Source organism: Rattus norvegicus, chromosome 20 (assembly GCF_036323735.1).
Source record: "Rattus norvegicus strain BN/NHsdMcwi chromosome 20, GRCr8, whole genome shotgun sequence".
Lineage (NCBI taxonomy): Eukaryota > Metazoa > Chordata > Mammalia > Rodentia > Muridae > Rattus > Rattus norvegicus.
The window spans coordinates 17,592,993-17,612,181 of NC_086038.1; the positions used below are offsets into that span (position 1 = coordinate 17,592,993).

The 19,189-nt window shown below is 44.1% G+C and overlaps 1 protein-coding gene across 4 annotated transcripts in view; it reads left to right on the top strand.

Moving 5' to 3' along the window:
- The window catches only part of Bicc1 (BicC family RNA binding protein 1), a 237,143-nt gene that overhangs the window by 144,248 nt on the left and 73,706 nt on the right, over positions 1-19,189 (top strand). The window contains exon 1 of one of the 4 annotated variants that reach the window (XM_017601688.3): positions 928-1,790. The exons of the other annotated variants lie outside the window; for them this stretch is intronic. Within the exon in view, the coding sequence (XP_017457177.1) occupies positions 1,733-1,790 (58 nt within the window). The 5' untranslated portion in view covers positions 928-1,732. Of the gene's footprint in view, positions 1-927; positions 1,791-19,189 lie in introns of those variants that run through there. 4 annotated transcript variants of the gene reach the window in all.

Sequence of the window (19,189 nt, forward strand, 5' to 3'; positions counted from 1 at the left end):
AAGAGTGCGGTTACCTCCAGTGCGTTTTCTCTAGCAGTGCAGAAATGTGGCAAGATGATTTAGAGCTCATGGCTGGTTTTAAAAAAAAATGAAAGGCTCCAAGCCATCTGCAAAAGTATTAAGGTGTTCCCAAGTGGGACATAGGCTCACGGAGTGGTTTCCAGGCACATTAGATTGTTGTCAACAAGAAGAAAAATATACACTATAGTGAGAATCAAGAGAGGGAGGGTCTAAAAGCCCTGACTTCAGCATTCCAGGAAAAAAAAACCTCATCGGTGTGTGAGCAGAGAGAGTTCCTGAGCTCTTGTCCTTGGGTGTCGCCCAGGTGGCTCAAAGTTCCCAGGCCCTTGGCAATGCAATTTGGACACGGTTCCTGCCAGAATAGAACCCACAGATGATTAATCATGGAGGTTGGGGGGTGGGCGTGAGGGACCAGCCATCAGATCATGCCTGTCAACTCTCCTGAATGTCACAATGAGCCGTCTGAGCCAAGTTAGGGAAATATTTCCGTTTCTCTCGATCTATTTCTTAAGTGCGCTCCATGGGGAATCCGAAGAAGTTACTTGATGGTGATAAACATTTGATTTCCCTCATTTTGCTGTTTTTGCCTGTGGTGACAGGAACATCCTCCTGGTCTTTGGAAACTCATTGTTGGATGTGAGTCCTAGAGATATGGCAAGAAGATGGCTTTTCACGGAAGGCTGCAGTGAAACCATCCAGTTTCTATGAGCAGTCTTAACCTCAGGCGCTCAGCCTTGAGAACTGACATCCGGCTGGGAAAGGCAGCCATGCCGGGGGTGGTCCCATCTACATCATCCTAGGAGGTGAAGCCTTAGTTTTTGTTTGTCTGGCATTCTATATTGGACCCCCATTTTAGACAAGAAAACCACCTCTATCCCACCCCCCCCCCCCCGCCCTCTGGCTCCAAAGCCTGTTAGACTGTTCTTAATTCAACTGAAATGAGTTTACATTTAAATACATTTTGGTTAAAGAGTTCATATATGTGGTCACCATCAATCACATGAATTAAATGATAAAAACACTGTTCTTTAGAAACTTTGTTTTGGTCAGAAAGCATTGAGCTCCATTGTCCATAGAAACATTGTAAAACTAAGTGTCACGAGCCTTGGAGAAAGGCTTTGTGGGAACAGGATCTCCAAGGACCCTTGTGGCAAAGACAAGGGTTCAGTTCAGCTAGTATTCAAAGGTTCCTGTGGCAAACATGGTAGGAGGCATAGAGTTGACACAGGGTATTGATGTGAGGTGGGTGTGTTTTTATTTTATGATCTTGTTCTTGCTTTTCCTGAAGAAGCGAGAGACTTTTGAGTATGCTTCTGGACTGAGAAGCTACAGAGCAGACATGAACTCTGAAAGAAATTCTTTGCTCCAAGTTCCCCTTTACAAGTGTGACGATAAGGTTACTGGTGTTGAGGTAAAAGTACCACCCGTGCTGAGCCCTTCAACGGACATGTGGCCTCTGCTTGGGACATAGAGTAGCTTCAGTAACCCCTCTGCTAGAGGTCAAACATCTCATAACTGAAGCCACCAATCCTGCCAGATGTGAGCCCAAATGAATGTTTGGTCTGTATCAGGTCCTTGGCTGTTTGACGAAACAGATGTGACTTATTCCCCTGAGTTTGAAAAGGAGGGGAGGATAGAAAGAGCGTTTTATATTTGAGGTAGAGAGGAGAAACTTCAATCTACTTAAGAGGTGATGGGCCTCCAGTAGACGATGTTTGAGTACCTGGGGGAACTGCAGATGCCTCAGGACCCCATCTCCAGAAGGTGTGGTGAGTACAAACCTCTCCAAATGGAGTCGAGCGGCTAGCTGAAGCCCGTGTGAATTCGTAGCTGCATTTCTGAGGATAACTGGGCTCTTTCCGACTTTTCTGACCACTCATTCATTACTGATCAAGACAAACCCTTTGCCTCCATGTCGCTATGGTGTGGAGGAGAGGGTGTGTGTCGGTTAAGGTCCGAGCGATGGCCATGTCTGTGGGTCCCTGGTGCATATTTAGTCTATGACTGAGCAGTGTTCATCCTCATCAGGAGAGCTTGACTAAATCAAATCATACTCTTTGGACAGATAAAACAAAACCCGTCGAAGACTAAGAATTCAGTAAGCTGGAAACAGTATTGCCGTGGTTGTCGTTTAAGTTGTTGCATGTGACTTTAAGACGGGAGCAGGCGAGCTCACGTTTCTGGAGTAAGAGTTCCATGAATGGAAGGACGTCTTATATAACAGCCCGCCAGCGCTTAGTAAGCCAATTTCCAGATGTTCCGAGCGCAAACACCTCATAACTTATGCATGTTTCCCTGGGGGTGGGGGGTGGGGGACTTAACATTATCAGTTGAAGAAAATGACTGTGGCCATGGTTCTGAAGGATTGCATAATCTAGGAAATTCATAACTTACGACTTATGTAATGGGAAGTCACACCATCTCCTGGCGTTTTACAAAGTGAAAAACAAGATTCTTACAGTGAAGGGAAAAAAAGGAAGAATTTTTGTGTGCCTTGGGCACCTGTGTTGTTGGTGGGGTTTTTGTTTTGTTTTGTTTTATTGTTTGTTTGTTTGTATTGTTTTTGGGTTTTGTTTTGTTTTTGTTTTTGTTTTTGAAAGACAAGATACGTGTGATGTGACCCATCTGTCTGGATCCTCCTCCCTGCCTGTAGCAGAGAAATCTATGTTACTTTTTTCAGCCCTAGGGCATCAAAGGCTATGGGGCAGGGCCACTGCAAAGCCATGCACGAGATCACTTGGAGTCGCACTTGAGTGGTCTTTGTCTGCTCCGGATGTCCCTCTGTTCCAGGACGGTGGCTTAGCTGGAGTCATCATTTACACTTAGCTTTCGATAACAACCCCCGACATAATGCTTTACATAACAGAGCCCCCCTCCCCCCCATTTTTATAAGGCAGAAATAATAACTAAAAATAATATTTTTCTGGTACTGCTAACTTCACGGGGAGCTCTACATTGAGATGCCCTTTATTCTTAGAGGGTGGCAAAGCCTACGTTCATATGGATTTCTTAAAAATTGGTTACTTTATTTACATTTCAAATGTTGTCCCCCTTCTGGTTTCCCCTCCACAAATTCCCTATCCCATACCCACTCTCCCTGCCTCTATGAGGGTGCTTCTCCAACTTCCCACCCACTCCTGCTCACCGCCCTCATGTTCCCTTACACTGGGGCATTGAGCCTTCCCAGGACCAAGGGCTTCTCCTCCCATTGATGCCCAACAATGCCATCCTCTGCTACATATGCCATGGGTCCCCCCATGTGTACTCTTTGGTTGGTGGCTTAGTCCCTGGGAGCCCTGGGGTGTCCAGTTAGTTGATATTGTTGTTCTTCCTATAGGGTTGCAAACCTATAGTCCTTCAGTCCTTCCCCTCGCTCTTCCATTTGTCAATGCCTTTTAAAAATGTATCCGTGTTATCTTTCTTATATCCCCGAGGGATTAGAATGTGTTTCTTGTGTAATAACGGTTTTAATTAGGAGAACTTTCAGTGCCATACATATGTTTTCCCTTCCCCGTTAAATTTAAGGCTTTGCAGTTTTGAACGAGCAAAGTTAAAAATAAAAATTACGAGGGGTTGGAGCCGGGAGATGGCTCAACAGTTTAGTCCACTGAGTGCCTTTCCAGGGAATCCCGGTTTGATTCTTGGCATGCACAGGGTGGCTCACAACCATCTGTGACTCTAATCTCAGGGGATCTAACACCCTCTTCTGACCCCCACAGAGACCATGCTTGCATGAGGTGCGCACTCATGCATACAGGCAAAACACTCATACACATAAAATTAATCTAATTTTTTTAAAGATAAAAAAGTGTGTATTTGTGACTCCAGGCTGGCTTCAGGGATCCTCCTGTCTCTGCTTCTATCATATTGCTCCCATCACTGAGATTACAGGTCATTGTGTGTGGCTTTACATGGGTTCTAGGGTTCCAACACAGGTCTTCAGGTTTGTACTGCAAACGCTTTACCCATGAGCCATTGCTCCAGCCCTCTGTTGAGCATCTTCATCATGGAGTCCTTCTGATATCCTCAGATAATGTTTTTCATTACACTTCATAGGCACCAATAAAGGTTAGCTCTTCAGCCTTCTCACTGTAGGCTGCTAATACCGTGCGGTTGCTTTCTGCCTTTTGGGTGAACGCAATGGGCCTTCTCGGTGTGAAGTCGTTAAAGATATACCCGTGGCCACGGATCGCCTCACAGCTGCCTTCCTGAGGTCGAAAAGCTCAGATCATGGGGACCATCTCAAGGAACATGGTTGCTCTAGAGGAGGGCTGACCTCAGAAGGTTGTTGGGCAAGATGAAATGTTAGACTGGTAGACTTACCAGACTCCTGAGGCAGGAGGTGAGGTGGGTATGGGTGTGTGGGCTTCAGAAAGGTAAGCATTTGATAAAAACAGTAGCCCTGACCTCCCTGGCTCTGTCTTAAAAATGCTGGATTTCAATACAAGACCAACTGGATTTTACTGGGAAAAAGGGGAATTTCTGGTGGGAGAGTAAGAATTTAATATATACGAGATTGAAGTGTTCTCTCTCTCTCTCTCTCTCTCTCTCTCTCTCTCTCTCTCATTCAGTTTTGTGTGTTTGCCTCTCTCTGCGAATGCGGAATGTCTACATATCTGAATTTTGTTTTTTCATTTTTTCAATGATTTGTTTTCTATATGAGTTATTCCTGTTGTTACTTTGTATTTTCATGCACATCTGTGTATCAGGTGCATGTCTGATGCCTGTGAAGGCCAGGTGTCAGATCCCCTGGAACTGGAGGACATAGTGAGTCATTGTGAGCTGCCCTGTGGGTGCTGGGAAGAAAACCTAGGTCCTTTAGAAGGGCAGCCAGTAAGTCTTAGCTACTGAGACATCTCTCTAACCCCTAAAGATCTAAAGTTCTTACACAGGTAAGTTCAGAAATGATTTTCATACTCTAGGACTACAAAAAAGATTCTCAGCGAAGTTTCTCTGGAAGGAGACTGCAATTTGCATTAAACGTCTTTAAAACCATATTAAATTAGTTTAGCAGCAGACTGGGCAATATCAGTTAATGGCTACTTAAAGATTTTTTTTTTCGGATGAGGACCGAACCCAGGGCCTTGTGCTTGCTAGGCAAGCGCTCTACCACTGAGCTAAATCCCCAACCCCTTAAAGATTTTTAAAAGAATTTTATGTATATGTGTTTCTGTGTGTGTGTGTGTGTGTGTGTGAGAGAGAGAGAGAGAGAGAGAGAGAGGAGAGAGAGACAGAGACAGAGATAGAGAGAGAGAGGTGTGTGTGTGTGTAGGTGTGTGTGTGTGTCTGTGTCTATGTGTGCATGTATACACACATGCAGCACATCTGTGCAGCTGCCCCCAGAGGCACTGAGGCCATTGGGTCATCAGCAGCTACTTACTGATGGTTGTGAGCTACCATGTGGTTACTGGGACCTGAACTCAGGACCTCTGGAAGAGCAGCAAGTGCTCTTAATCCCCGAGCCATCTCTCTAACCCTCGTTCATGGTTTCTTAATATTATTCAACACTTCTAAATATGCTGGAAGATTGACTAAAGTCTGTCATTGGTAAAAAATCAGTACCTATGAGTCTTTTTTTAAATGAATTCCTGAGAAGAGAAGGTTTTGAAACAGTCTTATGCATAGGGAATGATGGGAGAGGTGTGTAAGCCCTTGAATAATGGTTGCAGCCATGACCACACCCCTCCATGAACACATGGATATTATAGCCTCAGTCCACCAACCTCCTCCTCCCTCCACCAGGACAAATATAATTCTCACATTAAAAACAGTGACCCCTATGCTGATGTCTCCTTCCTCGGGCATTCCCGGAAGCCAGTGGTTTAAACACAGATGCTTACAGTACATTCACATGGAGATTGCTCTTAGAGGTAGGGTAGACATGGGTAGGGACCGTCCCTCTTTGGGAAGTCTCTCCCATCTCCAGGCATCATCCCTGACACCATCAGCTGAGCCTGTCCCTGAGGACACAGTTAGAATATCTGTTCTCTTGCTGGCCCGTGTTCCCACCTTCTGATCATCCGCCGGTAATCACTAGCTAACGAGCTGGCTGTTGCAAATGTCAACACCACTTGCCACATTTAAGTATGGCTGGCCTTGGTTGTCCAGAGGTGTTTGTCTTTCCCGTCAAGAGATTCTTCACTTCAGTCAGCGTCATGAGAAGGTCCCTTCTGGGCAGCTACGGAAGCCTCCTACCTCAGTCAGGCCCTAGAACAGTGTCTGCCACATCGCAGGAGACGGTTATTGAAGGCCCTCAATTGTGCAGCCTACGCTTCATCATGGGAAAAGCCTGTGACTGTTGACACTCATCCACACAGGAGTCTGGGCAAGCCTGGGCTATATTTAATTACACCTCTGCCACCCCGACTCTGACCCTCAGCCACTAATGGGTAGTGAGCGCTTTCTGTGACCTGCTACCCTCGCAGGGCTTTCTAGGTCACTGTTTCTCCTCAGGTGCCAGAGGCTACTTAAATTGGAGCCTATGATCATTATGATAAAAATGTTCATTCTGGGAACATTTGAAAGCCCTTTTCTGGTTAGCATAAGATTTTTGGCATGCCTTAGCTGTGGTCTTTGGCTCTAAATTCTTACAACGCTGACATAGTTGAGTTTATTTTTGTTTTAAATACAACCCCTCCTGTATCCCGGCATGTATATAGACCATCACCATTTTGCCTCTCTCTACTGAAAGCCAGAATTGGGAAAAAGAACAGTCTTGATCTAGGAGTCTTGATAATAATGTTTTTTTCTCACTTTACCCTGATGCTGAAGTGAACTGGTAATATTTCTTTGTCAATGTAATTTTAGGGTTTCAAAAATCATGTTTGGATTTTCAGGAAATTGGTGGTAACTTTATATTAACTGAAAAGTAAAAAAAAAAAAACCCACCAAATTTAAAAATTCTCAACAAAGAGGCAAACGGCCCACTTTTCCCACTAGGAAAAACTTCTTTTCTGAGGGAATTTGTTGCCAAGTTTACTGCGGTGTTGGGTACAACTTGACCTCTTGGCACATGAAGAAATCATTTTCTTTGTCTATGTATTAAATCAGCATTTTGGGAAGGGAGAGTCCTCTGTGGTCTGTAATGAGAGAGCAGCAGACTCAGACATGTGTCTTTTCCACATCTGCTAGTGGGTCTGGTTTCTCTGTCTGTCAAGCAGATCTGGGGAAGACTGCATTCCCTCCCTAGGGCCAGGCAAATTCCAGTTCTTTGGGGAGTAAATATAGAAAAGAAAAGGTAAGTGTAAACAACCGTGTAAGGCTGACTGGTCAAAGTGCAGGGGATGGTATCTTTGGCGTCCTAAGGCACATAGGGTATCTGAATCATACCCCTCCTCCCAAGGCTCAGGGAACATTCCAGGAGAGGGAGGTGAAAAACTGTAATAGCCAAAGGTCAGAAAGGACCGGAGTCAAATGTTGTCTCTGGAAATGCTCACATACTCACAGCAGCTCTGGTGGCCCATACAAGATCCGCACAAGATCAATCCAGCCCGCACAAGATCAATCCAGCCGACATTCCAACATGGAGCTGGGAAGGACTTACTAACTTCCACCCCAACTGAGGGGCTATTGATAATTGATAGCTTCAGGAATGGGTGGAGCCTATTTTCTTTAAGGGAGTAGCTTCTGGCAGTTAGACCAACGCTCCAAAGGATGGCCCCATACCCATGAGTGTATGAACAATGAACAGCACAAATTGGCGATCATATTTATAGATCTGTCTGTATCTGTATCTATATCTGTATGTCATGACGTTGGAAGGGGCTAGGGTTGAATCTGAGAGGAGTTAGTAGGAGAAGTCATGACTGTAATCAAAATATATTACATGTGATTTTCAAGGAATTAATAAAATACTAATAAATATTAATATAATTTTAATAAAATATTTAAAAAATAGCGATATACTGAAGTATACCTACCTTAATTTGAGGTAAGTTGCTCCCCAACTTAAAATTTCCTTCCTTCTGTCATTTTCTCTCTCTCTCTCTCTCTCTCTCTCTCTCTCTCTCTCTCTCTCTCTCTCTCTCTTTCTCTCTCATGCAGCATATGTGCTAAGGCACACATGGAGAGATCAGACAACTCTGTGGAGTCAGTTCTGTCCTCCTGGGTCCCGGGTATTGAACTCATGTCATCAGGCTAGATGGCAGGGTCCTTAACTGACTGAATTATCCTGCTGGTGCACTCTTCCCATTTATGAGGAAGAGGGAAAAATCTACAGAAGCAGTTTGTTTTATGCATGCGCTATCCTGGTGAGGACACACCGGCGGTGTTCTTCTCTAGCTCCTGGCTACCATTTCGACTGGAGCAGGGAAGGGTCTCCTGTCTGGACGCCACAGGAAAGGCTGTTTCTCTTGTTCCAGATCAAGCTGGTTGAAAACAGCATCCCTATTGAGCTCTCCTGACTGCACCATGCTACCCACTACTAAAAGTTTTGTAACAGTACCTGTTGTCATAATTTTTTTTCAGCCTATTGTAATAAACATTCAACTTCTCTTACCCATTACCCAGCAGAGGTAGGGAAGAGAAAAGTGATTAGGATACAGGGGAAGTGGACCTGTTTAACAGTAGTTCTTTGGGGGTGAGCTCAATCTTTTTGGCAGCAGTTCAGTCCCATAGCAAACAACAAATACGAACCAGCAGCTGCAGACCAGGCCTCTAGGCAGGCAGACACCACAAGAAACCCAGGAACCTTGTGATCAGTTCTTGGCGAGTTTCTCTCAGTGGAGCTCAACAATGCTATGTAAGGGGAACCCATACATGTGTGTTATTAGCAAAGAATAGTGAGGTGGAGTAAAGTAAAATATTCTGTGGGGTCATATTTATATTCCTTCTGAACATAATGCATCCTTTCATACGTCTGCTATAGAAACATCCTTTCTCCTGTGCGCCCCAGAAAAACACCATTCAACATAACCGACTTGCAAAGAAACGGGAAGTTTCCACTGCAAGTGCCTTCAGGATCCTTCTTCTCCTGTGCTTTGTGTGCGCAAAGAAGGGATTGGTGTTACTTTGACTTGACCGATATTGACCGATAGGAAAAAGACTACGAAATAAGCATTTCTCCTGAGCTGGTGATATTGGATCAGCATTATCAATAGACAGTTTTGAGCATCAAAGAAATTCATGGAATTCTCATCGATGCCTTAGACTGCTCGCTCTTAGTTCCCCAAGGTCCCTAGGTTAGAGGAATTAGCATTCCTCAGCGTCACTGCATTGTTAAGCTCATCCCTAAGTGAGTGCAGAATGTCCTTCCTAAATTCATAACTCCATTCTGTGTTCCTATATTTGATGCTTCAGCCATAATCCCAAGAGTTAGTTCCATACCTGTTTCTCTTAGGCTCACCATCTTTTTCATCAAGTACTTTTATCAAATACAAAGTGCCTTTTATTATTCTTGTTAAGTGTCATTGTCTGTTGAGGGATACCTGGGGAAGAAGCAGACTGGCTTGGTCACACAATCCAGGTCCTCCTGTGGAAGCACAAGAATGCCTGTGGGTAGAGGAGTTGGGAGAGCCTTGGTCCACACTGAGGGTGTGACTCTACCTTAGCTGCCCTATAGTAGGGCTGGGCAAAGGCCATCTTGTCAGAATAAACCTAATTCTGACAGAAATGAGGGGATCATAACGCGCATCTATATGCAGTCCTTGGTAGGGGACTGGAGAGAGAGCTGCTGGCCCTGGAAGCCTGAGGGCAGTCTGACACTACTGTGGAGACCGCCAATGTCAGAACTGCTTTCTTCTTGCATTGACAATTTCTTTAGCACAGAGCTCAAGAGCAGCCCTGGAAGGCCGTGCCTCCCTCAGCCACATCTTTGTCAGCCATCTTTCTTGCTCTCTCGCTAGGATGCTTTTGTAGTTACTGTTCCATTCTGTGAAGAGACACCATGACCAAGGCAATGTGTAAAAGAAAGCATCTCATTAGGGGCTTGCTTATTGTTTCAGAGGGTTAGCCCATGATCATCATGGGAGCCAGCAGGCCATGGTGCTGGAGCAGGAGCTGTGAACTTATATCCCAACCAGCAGGCAGCACATGAGACTGGTCCTGGTACCTCCATAAGCCCATAGGTAGTGGCACTATTTAGAGGAGCTGGAGGAAATGTGTCACTGGGGAGTGGGCTTTGTGGTTTCAGGTGCTCAAGCCAGGCCCAGTGTCTCTCCTTTCTCTTCCTGCTGCCTGACGATCCAGATGTAAAACTTTCTCCAGCATCACGTCTGCCTGAGTGCTACTGTGCCTCTTGCCATAATGGCAATGGATTAACCCTCTGAACTGTAAGCCAGCCCCAGTTAAATGCTTTCCTTTAGAAGAGTTGCTGGGGTCTTGGTGTCTCTTCACAGCAATAAAACCCAAGCTACAACACGGGCTTTTAAAACCTTAAAGCCTACTCCATGACGCACCTCCTCCAACAAGGCCACACCTCCTCCAACAAGACCACACCTCCTCCAACAAGGCCACACCCACTCCAACAAGGCCACACCCACTCCAACAAGGCCACACCTCCTAATCCTTCCCAAGCAGTTCCACTAACTGGTTATTAAACATGCAGCTATATGAACCTATGGCGGTCATTCTCATTCAAACCACTGTCAATGCAGTAACTCAGGCATCTCTGCTCTTCCCATTTGCTGTGTCTGTACTATTTTCATGTTGCTGTTGGGTTTGTGTGTTATCCCCCCCCCAAAAAAAATAAATTACTTCTTCTTAACCAAATATGTCTGGAGGTGAGACTTTCATTAAAAATGGATTTTTCAGGACCAGAGGGATGACTCTGAGGTAAGGAACACTTCCTGGTTAGCCAGAGGACCCCAGGTTTGTTCCCAACACCTACATTGAACAACATACACCCATAAATAACAAAAATCAATTGTTACAGAAAATGGATGTTTCAGTGGGTGAAAGCAGTGTTTACAAAGCATGTGTTGATACCTTGAGTTTGGTCTTGGGGTCTCATTAGCTGAAGAAAAGAGCCAATTTAAAAGTTGTCCTCTGATCTACACTTGTGCCCCATGGTGTACACACGTGTGTGCGCGCACACACACACACGCACAGATACACATATACATACACATACATATACCCACGTACATACATACTCCACACATGTATTTATATACATATATGTGTATATATGTATATACATAAGTGTAATATGTATACTTTTGTTTTTATATTTATTTACTATTCCTTTATGTGTACTAGCATGTTGCCTTCATATATGTATATGCATTACATGCATGCACTGCCCACAGGGCCAGAAGAGGGGGGATGGCTCTACTAGAATTGAAGTTCTAGATAATTTCTGAGTTTCCATGTTGGTCCTGGAAGCTGAACCTAAATCCTTTGGGAGAACAGCTGGCACTCAAAACCCCTGAGCCATCTCTCTAGCTCATCTCTGGTGGGACTTTTATTTCACACATAGCACATTACATTTGCAGGCTCTTACCGCCTGAAAGAATTCCAGTGGTTTGAATGAGAATTGCCCCCATGGGTGTATGTACTGGGATGCTTGGTCCCCGGTTGGTGGAGCTGTTTGGGAAGGATTAGGCAATATGGGGCCTTGTTGGACAAGGAATGTCTCTAACCTCTGGAATGATAAGCCTTCATATTAAATGCTTCCCTTTATAAGTTAACTTTGGTCATGGTGTTTTGCCATGGCAATACAAAAGAAAGATAACTTCCCACCTCCCTACCCCCACCCCCTTTATTTTCTCGCATTTTCACTAAAAGATTAACTACTATAGTCTCATGGGTTGTGTTTTATGCTTGGTGTCTTAGTAAGGATTTTACTGCTGTGAACAGACACTGTAACCAAGGCAAGTCTTAAAAGGACAACAATTAATTAGGGCTGGCTCACAGGTTCAGAGGTTCAGTCCATGATCATCATGGTGGGAACATGGCAGTGTCTAGACTGGCATGGGGGTGGAGGAGCTGAGAGTTCTACATCTTCATCTGAAGGCTGCTAGTGGAAGACTAACTTCCAGGCAGCTAGGATGAGGGTCTTAAAGCCTATTCCCACAGTATCACACTTTCTAAAACAAGGCAACACCTCCTAATAGTGGGCCAAGCATGTTCAAACCACCACACTTGAGTTCTGGTGATTTAATGTAAGTGTGTTTAAAAAGGTACTCCCCTGTTCTTTGGTCTTTCGACATCACAGGAACTGTGTGACAGCTTGGGCTGAATGACCACCAGGACATACATAGGCACAGTCTTCCTTGCAGCATTCCATTGTAAATTCTTCCCCAGAAAAATCTTGAGGTAGTTCCCCCTGAATTGCACCAGGCTTTAAGGCCAGAGGTTCCATAGTCTTGTTCTCCTTTCCTTGTGTTTCCCCATTTGCGGTCTCCTGTCAGTGTTTTGGTGGGCTCATCTACAAAGGCGTTATTAGCGATGGCCCCACGCTTTTGTTTAAACCCCTACACTGAATCCAGATAAGGCCTGGAGTGAACTTTCCTCTGCCTGCCTCTCCAGCTTCTTGTTCTAGCTCACCTCAGATCCCAGGCTGCTGGAAGGACCCTTCAGGCAGTTGATCTACCGCATTCGTTGATGAAGACCTGGAGGTCAATGCCTGGATGGGGAGACAAAGCTAAGCAGAACTGGTCAAAGGCATGTGGCCAGCTGGCAGGCATCCCATCCCAAGGGTTCTCATGCTGGGAGAAAGGGCCAGGTCCTGTGCAGGAATCTGAGTCTCTGAGTCCTCCAGGAAGCTGACAGTCATTCCCTGGATCTTCTGGAAAGAGGCCTTTGATCCTGAAGGGATCTTTTCTTCAACTAAGCCTTGACTTCTCCTGCAGCCTCAAGCCTTCAAGAAACTCTGCTGTTTTCTCCTGCTTCAATATGACACTCCTGTTCGTGCTTCCAGGACAGCTCTGGGTTTTGAATTTCTTGTTCTGCAAATCTGAAGCCAGCTGCATCTCCTCTTTTAGTAACTTATTATCCTCCTTGTCTGGGGCAGTGGATGCTGTAGGAGTCTGTCTGGTACATGGTTCCACCATGTCCCCAGAGGGAATATTGCATTGTAGATACCCAGAAAACAGCCTTATCATCACCGGGTAGACTACGGCATTGTCTGTCACCAAGTTTCAAGGAAGTTCCCTTCCTTCAAAAATAGCACAGGCAACTCGACATTCCTATAATCCAGTTCAGCAAGCACTTTGACCAGTCATGCATCAAATTTAATGGTCTTCGAAATTATTTCATGAAAAACCAAGCCAAAGTGCCGGAGGGCCGAGGCAAGACTGTAGTCTGAAATGTGAGAAGTAGCATCCTGGTGTCTTTCCCCGGGCTGCCCAATGTTTTATGGATGTAATTTTAGAAACTGCAAAAAAGGGAACAGAAAATGAAAGGTACATCTATTTTCAGTAAACACACATTGTGTGAATGAAGATAAACCTGTATTTGTAAGGATGACTCCAGGTCGTCCTTGAGGCAGTAGGAGAGTTAGCAGATTGCATTATGCACATTCTAGGTGGAGAGGTGACCCGGGCAGTGCTGGGGACTGCTGAATCCGTGTGGCCCCCTGTAGTAAGTGGCATGAGGAGCCTTGATTTAGTAGAACAAGTAAAGAAAGCAGCTTTAGGGTTATAAAACCCAGGTGTCACATTTCTCTATCTTCCTTGCAGAAACAGTTTCTCTCGGATAATCCTCACATGCAGTGTTTTGCATCCTCTCTTGAGTTGTTGATACATTGATATCAAAATGGATACATTTTAGCTGTGAAGAGATTGTAGTTAGAGCTGATCTAACTGGAATTTGTAGTTTTGTTTATTAAAAAAATGTATTTCTATTTAGACTCTGTTTCAACACACACAGTTTATCTCTTTCTAAAGAAAACGTGTAATTTCTATCTTAATTAGAAATTAGAGTTTTCATGAGTTCATCCACACAGTGGGGGATCGGGTGTAAATCTCAGATGAGTGGCTGACAGTTCTCTTCCCTGGGCAAAGCAGATCATGTCTTAAGACTCCTGTAGTCTGAGCAGTCATGTCATTCTCTCAGTGGAGAAGTCACCTGCCTGACTTTCCCATGATGCATTTGAACTTGTAGGGTATCTGTGGGGTTGGCAGAAGCGGGAGACCCGGCTTTGAGTCCTGGTCTGATGAGGTCCCTGCAATCGCTTCTTACCTTTAATCACCTTCCTGGTCTGAAAATCCAGAGCAAGGAAAGGCTCCCTCCCTAGGATGACTGCAGGATTGCAGGGAAGACTTCTAGGGAGAGAGTGCCCAGCACAGTTCTGGCAACATATTCTCAAGGAATGGTAGCTATTATTAAGATGACCACTGCCTGGAAATAGCGTGTGTTTTTATTTCCCAACTTCCAAGTCCATATTTTTGAGATGAAGGTTTATTTCCCCATTGAATTCTAAAAGTTTTGTGCATGTATAAAGGAGAGGACTTATAAATTTATAATTATATTTTGGAAACTTACAAGAGTCTTAAAATGGTTTTGGCTGCTCTCAGAAATTCATTTGACATTTAAAAGTGGTCAAGGCAGCATCAGGTATTTCAAAATAAGGCCGTGTCTGATTCATCTGGGTAAGCTGGATATTTTTCAGTTAATTTGGATTGAAAGATTTTTTTTCGTTCCCACATTTTCCTGGATCTGATTTGTGTATGTGTGCATGCATATGTACAAGTGTACAGTGTATTTAGTCAAAAGCACACATAGAATGACTAAGATTTGGCTTACGAATGTGTTTTAGGAATTAATAGTCTCTAAATTTTGGCCTCTCCATTTTTCCAAGTTGTTGTTTTTTTAAGTTCTCTTGGATTTCTTTTATATATGAGTGTTTTGCCTACAAGCCTGTATGTGTACCACACATGTGCCTGGTGCCTGTGGAGGTCAGAAGAGGGCATCTGATGTCTTGGAAATCCAGTTGCTAAAGGGTATAAGCTACCATCTGGGTGCTGGGGAACCAAGTCTGGGTCCTCTTATGGAGGGACAAGTACGTTAACCACGCAGCTATCTCTCTGGCCCTTGCTTCCGAATTTCAATCAGGACAGAACTGAGAACAAAGTGCCCTAGCAGTCCCCTCCAAGAGTTGACTAGCTCATTCTGGAAGGACTTAAAGAAGAATGAGAATTGACTTGGCTTTGAGAGATAAACTATTTTCCAGATGGAGAAAGGGATGGACGTAGGGTGGTTTTACAGACCAGGGGAGGACCACATGAAACATTGGATCTCAAAAGCCCATGTAACTCATTCATGCTCAACATTTAGTGACTGGGACCCTAAGAAATAGCAATGTGAAAGCCATCCCAGAATTCTGCAGGAGTGACTTCAAATTGAGGGGCATAGCATAGACTCTGGAAAAGCATTAGGGACCAATGAGAAGGCTGTGGATCTTGAAAGAATTTATACTTTGCATGGAGGGTGGCGGGGCTTGCCTGTGTATACAGGAAGATTTCTCAGTAAATGATCTGAGAGAGCAGATGGATTGAAGCATGTCTGACTTAGGTCAGGTAAGAGGAGGGACTGGATGGAGTAGGTGTTTAGCTGGCAAAATTGACATGCTATAGAAGAGATCTGAATTAATATTCACAGGGTTGTATATGATACAACATGAAATGTACCCCTATGGTAGTACCTGAAACAGTTTGTTTTGTAACAGGTGTTGTCTTTTGAAAGAAATCTTCATGTATTGCCTTTTAAGAGAAGCTTGCAGTCAGCTACATTTGATGGAGTGGTTAAGACGAGATTTTTGCTCAAGCTATGTATTTTTGTGACCCTTAATTTGCTCAAGTATTTTATCAATCCCCCAAAGAGCAAATAGAGCGGTATTTCTTGCTTTAAAGTGTATGCTTATGTATGTGTACGTATGTGCGTCTCTCCAAGCAAGCCACATGTGTGCTTGCTCTTGGAGGCCTAACGAAGGCCTCAAATCTGGAGCAGAAGTTACAGGAAGTTGTGGGCCTGTGGCCTGTAGCAGTTAGGATCGATCAGTTTAGAGCCTGGGGCTAGAGATTAAAACTAGTCAGGTTTGAGTGATCCTGGCTGCTGGCGACCAACCTTGGGTCTTCTCCAGGAGCAACAAGTGCTCTTCACTGCTGAGCTATCTGTCCAGCCTCAGAAGGTATCCCAAATTACATTAGTTGAAGTTTCTATACATGTATGTGCGAGCATGCATGTAGACACACATGCATGGACACAAGCATGCATGCTCATAGGTCCAGCGCATGCGCACACACACACACATCACACACACACACTCATACACACACTCAAACTCACACACACTCAAACTCACACACTCACACACACACTCATACTCACACTCACATACCAAACACTGACACACTCACACTCATAGTAACACACACTCATACACACTCTTACACACACACACCACACACACACATATACACCATACACACACACACAACACACATATACACACCACACACACACATACACCATACACACACACACACCACACACATATACACACCACACACACACATACATCACACAAACATACACCACACATACACACACACTCATATTCACACACTCACATACCAAACACTGACACACACACACTCATACATACTCTCACACCCCCCCCACACACATACATACACCACACACACACTACACACACCACACCACACACACAGACACCACACACACCACACACACACACTCTGACAGCCTCTCTTCCTAGATCTCCCAGTTGCTGGGATTACAGGTATGTACCGCCACACTGGCTTTGAAACTTGCTTTAATATTAATAACGTTTAAGACTCCTGTTGAGCAGTATTATATCCCTGCCTTACAAACTGTTGAACTGAGACTTTAAACAAAAATTAACTACGTTGCCCGAGAATTATAAAGCCTTTAAAACGACTCATGTATTTTAAACCCGCACTCTCCAGATTCCTTTTAGCTGTTGGAATTGATCAGTTTAGAGCCTAGGGCCAGAGTTTTGAATGGTTCTGGCTGCCGCTTGCCCCTAAATTGATGTTGGGGGGCATAGTGGGGAGCAGATAGTCTTGTTTGGTTGCTTTGTTCGTGTGGGAGTGGACCGATGCCTATGAGGTACAAGCAGAGATGGCCACCAGCCAGGTAAATACCGCAAAGTGAGGGCTAAATTTTGAGATTTGACAAAAGCTTTAACCTCTTTCCTTATGAAAGGAACCAATAAAGGTTGAACATTCACACTTATTTTGGCTTTTAAAAAGATTCTGAGTTGATTTCCCCTCAACTCGAACAGTCACTTTGAACATTTCGGGGATTTTTATCCCCTAGATTCAATTATCCTTCACAACCGAGTCAGATCTTATTTTATACCTATGACAGAAATCTAGGGGCAAATTCTAGGGAAATATTTTCTAACCCTTTTCTTTGAGAGTATCGTACTCTCTGGCTCTTGTAGAGTATGACAAGGATTTCTGTCATGACTAAGTATCCACGAGAATTAATGTGTCGCAGCACGTTCAAGAGCTGTTTGCCTCTTTAAAAACCTGTTAGCTTGTATCATACATGCACATGTGTGTGGGGGCAAAAGTTGATCAGCTGCCTTCCTCTAACTGTATCCATCTTACCTTTTGAGACAGGGCCTCTCACTGAATTCACAGCTCAGTGACTGGGCGAGTCTAGCTATACAGGGCATGCTAGGGAACTGCTTAACTCTATCCCCCAAGTTCTAGTGTTACTGTCACGTGTCCTGGAAATTTGAACTCGGGTCCCCGTGCTTTATAAATTGACCTCTGCTGATGCTGAGTGATTTAATTTCTGGCGGAGGGCTTGTGGGTGACTTAAACTTTTTTCTTAATTGTGTAATAATATACCTTACGCTAGTTTGGCTTGATCTGCTTAAAGCTTTGTAGTTCAGTGTTATTAAATATTGATTGGTTGTGATCAAAGTTCTCTTTTAAAAAAATATTCTTTCTTCTATTATTTTCATCCATGTTTGAGGGGCCTGGCCTGAAATGGTTACTATTATCCTGGAGAGACAGTATAGATGCTAGACTGCTTTGAGAGGCTTAAAAGAGATATCAAATGCACACTATGAGAAACAATGTTATATTCGGGCAGGAGGTACCTGTCATAGAAGATTGAGCTCGTCTTAACATTACTTGTAGGTCAACAAGGATGACGGACACTCAGGAGGTGAGTGTTGCTGGGCAGGGTCAGAAGGCACACGCACATTTAGGAATGCTGGGTCCGTGGACAGGAGCAGCTAGAAGTAGTTTTAACACAAGGTGGCTTGAGGTCAAGTCATGTAGGACTTTTTCTATAAGAGTTTGATCTCCAGGTCTTTCAGTTCTGCCGTGGTCATTCGTGAGGAGACCATGAAGATTCGGGCTGGTTAGATGTGTACAGGGTTCCCACTGACTGGGAATCTAAGTCTCTTCTCATTGCTCTCCTTCAGATATATGTATGTTTAAAGCACTATATGGTCTTTCTGCATTCTGATATTTATATATATATATATATATATATATATTATGGAGAGGGGGTGGGAGGGGTTAGGGAGGGAGATAGGTAGGTGGATGGATAGATGGATAGATGGATGGATGAATCGATGGATGGATAGATGGATGAATTGATGATTGGTGGATGGATGGATGGATGGATGGGCAGGTGGATGGATGGGTGGATGGGTAGATGGGTAGATGGATAGATGGATGGATGAATTGATGGATGGATAGATGGATAGATAGATGATAATCCACAGGTAAGGCTAAAGGAAGAGACAAAATTAACTGGCTTTCTTCTCCAAGGTCGATTTTTAAAAAACATCTGTAGAAACATATTCGTAAGTCCTCAGCTATGGTCTCGTCCATCCCATTAGTTTGAGAACCAGCACAGTGTATATCCCTGTTTCCATGGCTACCTGCTAGGCAACTGAATCCCTCAGGCTGTATCAGAATTTTTCATGGAAAGGAAATTCAAGGCTTTTCAAAAAGTCAAGTCAATACTTTTTTTTTAAGCAGATGGGTTATACATTGTTGTTAAAATAAAATAAAATAAAAAATAAGAGTGGTTACCATAGCCTCGATTTCCAAGTGATAAATGAAACCAGAGTTGAAGGCAGTGTTTTAATGGGTTTGGAGTTCTGGCATTTAAATGGTTTCTCCTAGATGGTCTCCATGGTAACAAAACTTGGGCACACGTACTGAGTATCAGATCTCCTGTGAAATATTCATGCCACAAAAATTCTTTTCAT